This window comes from Halichoeres trimaculatus, unplaced genomic scaffold (assembly GCF_033239565.1).
Source record: "Halichoeres trimaculatus isolate MK-OKI-2021-1 unplaced genomic scaffold, fHalTri1.1 fHalTri1_scaffold_105, whole genome shotgun sequence".
Classification (NCBI taxonomy): Eukaryota; Metazoa; Chordata; class Actinopteri; order Labriformes; family Labridae; genus Halichoeres; species Halichoeres trimaculatus.
This window is the reverse complement of record NW_027437284.1, coordinates 528-10,237: the sequence shown is the minus strand read 5'-3', so window position 1 is coordinate 10,237 and position 9,710 is coordinate 528. Positions and strand designations below refer to the sequence as shown.

At 41.5% G+C, this 9,710-nt stretch overlaps 1 protein-coding gene across 1 annotated transcript; it reads right to left on the bottom strand.

Annotated features, from left to right (window-relative positions):
• Window positions 1-518: 518 nt before the first annotated feature.
• On the bottom strand, window positions 519-9,186 carry LOC141787007 (sex comb on midleg-like protein 2; the record flags this gene model as incomplete). Its single annotated transcript, XM_074665319.1, has 6 exons — window positions 519-2,779; window positions 6,460-6,623; window positions 6,700-6,921; window positions 7,092-7,220; window positions 7,494-7,655; window positions 8,983-9,186. Coding segments are annotated over 6 exons (1,007 nt in total), but the record flags the coding sequence as incomplete, so codon positions are not given.
• Window positions 9,187-9,710: the final 524 nt, after the last annotated feature.

The following is a 9,710-nucleotide window of genomic DNA, read 5'->3' as shown; positions in this document are numbered from 1 at the left end:
GCAAGAGGAGAAGTTCTGTAAAGTACATTATAAACAGTTTGCTACAAAAGCTTGTACTAACAAAGACCACATAAACCTGAGAGATGTCGTAGGTAGAGCAAGGCAGAGTCTAGTACTGGGAGTATTGGAACTAAAAAGCGCTGCTGTGTTTAGTATTAAAAAGCATAATGGAATATTCACCACGTCCCCATCCATCATTATCTTCACATTTCTAGCTTAATGTATATGATTTCCTTAAAATATTAAAGTTTCTACAAAATGTACATTCTGTCGCTGATATTCATGGTTAAACCCATAAAACTGTACAAATCTGTTTTCATCCTAACAGTGATCTGAACGGTCCGAGGAGACAACACTGAGGTGGCTGCAGGCAGACCGATGAGCTCAGAGCGCGAGTCCACAGAGCTTTGTTCAGATGGGCTGGTTACAGAGGAGGGTGGGTGTTTGGCAGCGTGATGCCCCCTGCAGGACAAACACTGGAATATCTTCTCAGAGGTAAGACTGCAGATATTTGTCACTTCATCTTCTCCTCAGCTAAACTCCAATCTTATGGAGAGTATTTGTGTAAGTATCAGACTACAACTCCACTCACAGGATGTGAGCTCAGCAGGAGCTATACTTGCTTACGATGAATACAAATTGCTTCTTGAAATAAGGCTCGACTCTCTTTTCAGGACACTGAGGAAAACTGAGTGTGAGACCAGTATTAAAGGGATAGTTCAGTAATATTTTGACATGGGTTGAGGTACCTGATCCAGCACAGGTTGTTAGCTTCATGTGCTTGTATATATCTGTTAATAGAGATAAAATAATCAGTGATGGATGGGAGCTTGGAGGGGATATTAGGGACTTGCTCTGTCTGCTTTTGCTCAACCCCTGGAGAACAAATGGGATGCATTTCTGTCTAGCTTTCAGTAAAAAGTCTGTTAGGCTTAATCTGAGCCACATTTAGCTGGCAAGTCTAGAAAAATGTCCTTTTTCAAGATATCAAAAGAGAAAAATGACACTTGAATTGCTTGAAAAGAGTAAGAAAATCTGCCAATGGGGTCAGAAACATTTGCTTGAAATATAAACAATGTTTTAATATCTTAAAATAGGACATTTGTCTGGACTTGTTGGGTGAATGTGACTCAAACTTGAAGTTTAATGAAGTTTAATAAGACACAACAAGACATTGACACTTGCTTAGATTTCGGTTTCCATAGTTTACACTCCAAAAAACTGAAATCTTATCAAGTGATTTTGTCTTATTTTCAGTAAAAATTTGTATTTTTAGACTTAATATAAGCCACATTCACTTGACTAGTCCAGAAAATGTCTTATTTCAAGTCATTGAAAGACTAAAATGAGGTCTGAATTGCTTATAACAAGTAAAAAATCTGCCAAGGGAACAAGAAAAAAGTTAGTTGTATTGAGACATTGTTCTAGTTTCAAGCAAACTTTCAGGCAAATTTTTCTAATTCCATTGGTAGAATTTTTTTTACTTGCTACAAACAATTCAGAATTCATTTTTGTCTTTAAATAACTTGAAACAAGACATTTTTCTGGACTGATAAGCTGAATTTGGCTCATATCAAGTGTAATAAGACATTTTTATTCAAAATAAGACAATAACACTTGATAAGAGTTCAGTTTCCTCAGTGAAGCACGGAGTTTAACTCACTGGTGCAGGCTGCGGTGCTTCATAAAATCAGCTGGGTTCTCCAAACAGGAGCTGAGTATAATAGACATTGATCAGTGCCTCACACAACCCAGCTTCAAAAGTCCTGAACTAACCTGTCCATGTTTCTTTCCGTCAGAAACAGACCCCTACATCCAGTATGTATCCTCCATCGTGAGAAAATGCTCTGTCTCAGCCCAGCTCTGTGGACTCGGGCCCTCACATAATTTAACGTGTCACATGGAAACTGAACATAGAAAGCCCTTAGAAATGTCTGTTTGCACATCCTAAACAATCTATTGAAATGGATCAGCCTGCAGCATGTGAAAGCAGTTTGATAAGAACTGCGTCTAGACCAGTGGGAGGCAACGGAGAGCCTGCTAAGACACAATATCATCACATCATGCCACACAGCAGAGGATGAGCCTTCAGGACACTCGTGGAAAACGTGAGCTTCAGCTAAAAACCTAAAGATGCTGACGATATTCAAGCAAACGAAAGGGTCTGTCTGATGCTCCACTTGAGGCATACGTGAAGAGTGAAAACAGCTGTACACAGAGCATCCAGATTCTCTCAGGGAAGAACATCTAATGGATTTGTCTGTTTGTCAGAATACCAACCCTTCCTTGATAAGTGGAAATTGGACAATAATAAAAACATTATATAAGAAGAAACATTCTCCATCTTTGGGGGATCCAAAACCAGGATCAAAGATTTCATCTCCGTAAAAAAAAGTGAGTCCACGTGTGCTATGCAATGTAAACACTGCAGGGGTTCTTCCTTTGGGATTTCAGTCAGTCAGTTTTTCGTTCACTGATGAGGGAATGAGGTAATGTGTCAGCACTGCACGGCACACTTTCTCCGCTCTGGAAGTCAGGAGGAAGATGTAACTTCAGTCAAGGTAACATGCAGCCCCCTGTGGGCCCACGAGTCCGGCTCTGTCAGGGTTTATTGCTCACGGGTCTGACAGGGACAGGAGCTCAGCGGCTCCTCTTACAGTTTGCCCTGTTTCAGTCGATCTATGTGATGGCAGAGCTTCAACGCCGGGCCCAGCTTCAGACCCATGTACTTCATGATCATGTCGCTCCGCAGCAGCATCAGAGCCTTCCCGTCAATCTCCTGGAGCAATAAGAGACGCCAAACAATTACATGAAGAAAGAGACAAAGAGGGTCACTGTAAAGAGCAGCTGTAAGAGAGGGGGAAATATTTCCATGTTGATGTTCTAAATACTAAAAAGTCATCGAGAGTTTGATGCTAGTAAGATTTTAAGATGTACAATATACAACCTTTCAATACTCAGTTTTTAATTAGGAGGTTCTCTGAGTGAAATAAGACCTGACACTTTATATTTGACAGTCATCGAGCCTGTTACAGAAATTACGAGGGATGGAACGGTTTATGTAAAAAAAACAAATCATTTGGTTTCCCTGATTCGGTTTGGCACACGTGTACTCTGTTCGGTTCGTGCTTTCCTTCTTCGCACTAAAACTCAACTTGAAGCGACTATGTAGCTCCAATCGTATGCATGCGCAACAAGGATACAGCGGAGCAGTTGTGGGGAGGCATGTGTGTGTTTACATGACGAGCAGAGAAGATAGAGTTAGAGGGTGTACCTGTGGCGTTGAGTCGTTCTGCTGTCTGGGAGCTCTTTAGATTCAGTGTGAGCTCCGATGACGGCGGTAAGAAAGTTAAGGATAAAACCGCGACTGAGTGTTGCCTACTTAAAGCCTTGTTGCTACATTTTAAAACTTTTCAGACCCTCTGGCAAGTTTTTTTAAAGATGATAATTCTTGCAATTTTTCAGGAGTTTGGAGCCTGACGTCAAAGCGTGTTTTGATTTCCGCAATGGTCAGCATGTGCAATTGTGAGGCCCTCCCCTATCCAAAACACAGAGACAGATGAAATCACCCAAGTGTGTGTCTCATTATGGTCCCCGCCCAGATAAAGGAGGAGGGTTGATATTTAGAGATTAAAAAAAAACAAGAATGGACAAAAGAAAGTTAATTAACATATTTATGATGTTGTGTTTCACCTGCTTTCTCTTTCCCATGTTATTTCTCTCTCCTACAGATTCCATGAAAATCACATGCAAATGGATTTTTAAATAAATCAGACTGCAGCGTCATTTAGTGACTTTTAGTGACTTTTGAGACAGCCAATAGTGACTTTCCTTACTGAGGAGTTGGCATGTTGAAATTAGCAATGTTTCACTCAGCTTTAATGATGTTTTAAATGGGAAACAGCCTCATTCTTTCAGGTTTTTCATGACTGTAGTTGACAGAGTTGATTATAAATAATCTGTTAATAGTGGATTATTCGGGTATATGGTAAAATAAAGGTGTTAAAAACAACAATCTACACCCAACCGAACTAAAAACTGTGATAAGAATCAAACCGTGGATTTTGTGAACCGTTTCATCCCTAGAAATTACCGACTTATTTTATGATATTTTTCATTCATTCATTCTTTTTCTTAACCGCTTATCCTGTTCAGGATCACGGGTCACTGGAGCCTATCCCAGCTGTCATTGGTCGAGAGGTGGGGTACACCCTGGACTAGTGGCCAGCCAATCACAGGGCTGACACAGAGACAGACAACAATATTCACACACACACACACACACACACACACACCTACGGACAATTTAGAGTGACCAATTAACCTGATGAGCATGTTTTTGGACTGTGGGAAGAAGCCAGAGTACCCGGAGAGAACCTGCACTTGCACAGAGGGAACATGCAAACTCCACACAGAAAAGCCCACCGGCCAAGCTGGGAATCGAACCAGTGACCTTCTTGCTGTGAGGCTGCAGCAATAACTGTTGCGCCACAGTGCAGCCCGATCATTTTATCATATCAATTTAAAACAAAGTATAAAACAACACTTCAAATGTTGAAACTGAAAGATTTTTCTCCTTTTTAACTGTTTCAATGACCCTGATTTCTTATGGAGGACACCTGTAACAGCTGGCAGTGTTCAGCTAACCTCCTCAACATTCAATTCATTTTTCTAATTTTTTATCAGTGCAGTTCATTTTAAAAACTTAAAAATCTGTAGACTGACGTAACACGATGGGGCTTATTGTTTAGCACAAGTGCTTTAGCTTTGCAAACGTCACCTGCTAAGCGGGAGGAGGATGATAGACAGCGCTTTCTCAAACTGATACAGAGACATCATGTTGAAGCAGGGCAAACAGGCGATTAGACTCTGTCTAGCTATAGTTTTGATCAAATGTAACATTACTTAAAGATAGTTACATCGAGACGTTTGTATGTCAAAGTTATGAGCTCCTAACAGACAGCAGCCTCCTGTGCCCCAATGATTTAGAGGAGGGTGTGAGAGGAAGTGTTGATCAGGACTGATACGTATTCAGTCAATCTGTACTTCATATTATCTGCAAAAACTCACTGTGAGTTACAGAGGTAATGTTTGAATATGTATCCCAGCGCCAGAAATGCTGAAATTGCATATTTTGTGCAGGCTATCTACAGTCGTGCACTAAAGTTTCGGGCCCCTTTTTGTTCATCTTCAAATTTTACTTCACCGTTTTTTTTGTTTTGTGAAATTTCGTCACACCCCAAACATTTCCACAGCTTGAGGTTTGACTGATGCTCGCTAAAGTGTGAAATCTTGTTTCCTCTCATACTTAGTATAAAAACATATACCACATACAACACCTTCATGATATAGGAACAACGGGCAATGTGAGATTGCTTTATTCAGTGCTATGAAAGTTAAATAAAGTGTACATGAAAAAATATGCTTCCCACAAAATGATGCAACACCCATGGTTGTGCTAACAGGGGGTGAACAGAGTGTCCCAATATTTTGGAAGCAGGGTTGTCCTTTGATAAAAGCCCTGTGAAGACCTTCAGAGTGATCTTGGAAAAGTCTCACTTTTATATATTTGCCTGTTTGTAATAAATGATTTGAAAAGAGATTATTAGCAACAAAAGTAGTTATTTCTCAAATGATATTTCACAGTATCTGTGCTCAGGTTGGACTTTCCCAACATGATATTTTGTTAAAGAACATAAGCAAGGCACTATTATAGATTCGGACTTTGTAGAAATCTTAAGTTTGCCTAATAGATGATGAAAAATGCTTTAAAACAGGAGTCCCAGGAGTTTCATGTGAGCTGATGTGGGACTTGAGCGCTGCGCCAAAGTAAAAAGGCTTCATTGATGATGAAGTTGCTTCAGCTGCTGCTCCAGTTTTTAGGAAAGTTGTATTTATAGGTCTTCCATGAAGTTTCTAAAGTTAGTCCTTCAAAGCAAACACCTTGCCCTTTATTAAGCCTCAACTTTGAGTGTTTTAGCCTCCACTCTTGAAACCCAGCAGTCAAATGATGTGTTATCAGTCGGGCTGGGACGATATGCTATTCCTGCGATTTGGTTCTATTATGATTTTTGGGGTGACGATTCGATTTAAATTGTGATTTTTCGATTTTTATGAATCTTGCGATTTTTATTTTGCTTTTTTATCACCAGACCATGCGAAAAAGTTAAATGATGATGATGATGATGATAATGTCTACAGACTATACCAGGAGCCATATTTTACTATAAAATGCACATCACGTGAGTCAGAGAGAAACATTTCACCCTCTGCTGGAGAAAAGTGGTACATTTTTTCCAATCAAGTTTATAAACAAAGACTAAAATGAAAAAATTGAATGTGAAAAGAGAAATTGATCTTTTGGGAAAGAATCCCGATTTTGATATTGTCAAACAAAGAATCCCGATATACCAATTATCATTTTTTTTCTCCCACCCTTGGTTATCAGTGTTAACTTACATGTTTTCTGAAGAGTTCCGCATGTGGAGCTAACGCTGTGGGGTCAGCATCTCTCACAAACTGCATCACCTCCTCGATGGACCAGGAGGACGGGTTCTTACTGGGTAGTCGTGGACTCTCCCGCTCAGATCCCAGAGCCTCAGGACCTGTGGTTGAGCTGGCTGCTGCCAGAGAAGAAGCACAATAAACAAGCGAAGCAGAGTGATACTGAGAACTTACTTTCACAGATTGTTACTGCACCTTCCACTCGTCTGAGAGGCGGAGTGGAGCTGAGCTCTGCAGGGTTGGAGGAGAGGCGTCGCATGGCCGTGGCATTGCCGGCGTGGTAAAGGCTGTTGGCCTGAGAGTGGTACTCTGAGGAGCTGCGTGCTGTTTGGGGTCGGGGGGTCATGGAGTTGGAAGCTGAGTCCATGTAGCGCTGTTCCTTTATGTGTCCGTTCTCTTCATGAGGCAGAGTCTCTGCTGAAGAGAGGAAAAACAAATCATATTCACATGATGTCCTCTGAAAGCTTAAATGATCCACTTTCTGCACAAAAATCAGCCACACATAAAAAAAACCACAGGAAGCATACAATTAAAACAAGACACAGTACAGTGTTTGAGGTTTAAGTCATCTGGACAGTGAGCTGTACCCTCTGAAGGATGAGCTTCAGGCCGTAAATGTTTGGGTGACAGAGGAGCTGCATACGGCGGAGACACTCCGGACAAACTCCTTTTACTTCCTCGAGCCAGAGACGGCGCGTCCAATGCCTCCTCTTTCACTGAAACACACAAACATAAACAAGTCCTGGAAAATTGTTTGTGCACACACATTTAAGAGTGACACAAACACACAGATCTGATAAAGAACTTTTTAAACTCTCACACATGACATAAAAACATCACTTCATTCAAGAGGAAACTGAAGCTGTACTTACTAGCATCCTTTATCATGAGAATAAATCTTTTTAATTACTGAGGTCACCTTCTTATATTAGGACAGGATGATAAAAGTTTAGCACTGATGTGTCTTGAACACTGTCTGAAGAATTTACCTGACTTGGTCCTGTCGTACGCTGTGTAGTGGCTGAACGGCTGACTGCTGAACAAGTTGTCACACTGCAGATGACGACACATTGTTTCCAAGAACCGCAGCACGAAGGAAGCACTGGAGGCAGCTGGGAGTTTGACCACTCGGACTCCACCGTCTGTTCTCACTGGGAGGAAAAACAGCAAGTTCCAGTGGTTCATTATGAAGCTGAGACAACTAGAGAGCAATCTGAGGACCCACTGGCTATTTTCTGATGGGGAATCTTCCACAGGTTAACACTGATTACAACCTCAACCTCAACCTCAACCTCAACCTCAACCTCAGCCTCAGCCCCCCAGCCCCCCCCCCCCCCCCCCCCCCCCCCCCCCCCCCTTAAAATCATACACAAGAATATAATAGTTAAACAGCATAGTTACTCATATTTTTTAAAGTAGAAAGTGAAGTTGATAAATGGTAATATTTTGTAGTAATGCACACTCTGGCCACCCCTACTTATGTCAGTGCTTTCTTTGAGCCACCCCAATCTGACAGACTGGACACGCTCCTGCACAGAAGCACATAGTACCATTGGTCACAGTGGTATTTAAGTTGACAGGCTTTTAGGTTTGTTCAACAAAAGCTGGAGGAAAACTCCTCTGTTGATTTCTAAAGAATAGAGGGAAAGATAGACAAACTGCAACTTTTGTCCCAGAGAGAGCAGAAAGGGGACTCCTGTAGCATCACGTTCGCCTGTAGAAGCACCAGGTGGATGAACAATCAGCTGGTGCGTTATATGCACCACTGGATTAACAACGCCGATCATCATTACAGTCCACACAGACTGACTAAGATTAAGTTTAAAGTAAATATAAACCACACAGAGTGACAGGGGGAACTTCTGCTCACGCTGACTTTGTATACCAATATAAACGCTGCGATACAGCGCAGATAATAAAAGGTTACTACGCGATTCACAGGATATTTATGACCTGACTTGCATCATTACAGCATATAAAGCATAGCGCTAAACAATAACACATATCTGTAAACACTGATTAATGATCAAAGTAAGCATTGAATCGATTTTCTCCAGTAACTGCACATCTTTTGTGTGTGCATCGGGGCGGAAATCTGCCGTGCGCGATGCAGAGAGCTGAGACTTGTAAACTGTAGAGACCCACCAGCGTTTTGTCTCTTACTGGTTTTGCCCAGGATATTATCAGAATCAGAATCAACTTTATTCGCCAAGTATTTTCAAGGATACAAGGAATTTGACTCCGGTTTAAAACTGCACTCTCTCAGTACAATCCTTCCACGAGTGTTTTAGTCTAGGCAGTTTTGGTTTCATGTTAAAGAGCCCTGTACAGTATAATTCACCTTTGAAACATTTTGAAAAAAAGAATCATAGTTCTGTGCCACAGTTATTTACATAAAGAGGAAACCCTGGATTACTTATACACTGCTTCGGGTGTAAGACACATCCAATAAAGATGTGTGTGTTCAAGCGTGTGTACCTCTGACGACCTCTCCTCCTCCTGAGTGAGTCTGCAGAGCACTGAGCAGGACTTTGGGCTGGTATGCACAGTCAATACACGACTGGACCACCTGCTGGAGCACGGCATTCACTGGACCTGGGCCAAAGTGGTCTGGCAGACGTTGCATTTGCTTCCTGTCCAGATGGGAGCCGCAGTTCCCGTGCTTGTTCACATACACACACACTGGATCAACGCAGACACAAAAAACAGTGAATACATGAGATCACTCAGTGATGGCTTCAATTTAAAGAGATCATGGCCTCTGTTCAGCTGTTAGGGTCTAAATGACTGGAAGGTACCACAGGTTGGGTTTCTTTCAGCAGATTTGGATTGGGTTCATTTTAACCAGTTGATCTGAAACAAAGTTAAAACTAGTTGAAACTTTATATTGCAGAGACAGCAGTTAACTTACTCTCTAAAGATCACGGTTAAAAAAAATCGAGAGAGAAATAAAAAAACGGAGGAACAACAAGCCCAGAGGATGGTGGGAGCAGCAACCAGCAGGTCTAGTGCCTTGCAGGATAAAATAACAGCTACTCATAAGGAAGTCTGACGGCTTTCAGGACTGTCTTTACATGTATTCTTATTTTGCACCCTCTTCTCTTTGATGGACTTGTTTTATGGATCTCTGAGGTCTTTTCTTCAACACTTCTGTGAGTGATCCTTCACGTGTATCCAGCTGCTTTTTAACAACTAATTTTGTGAAA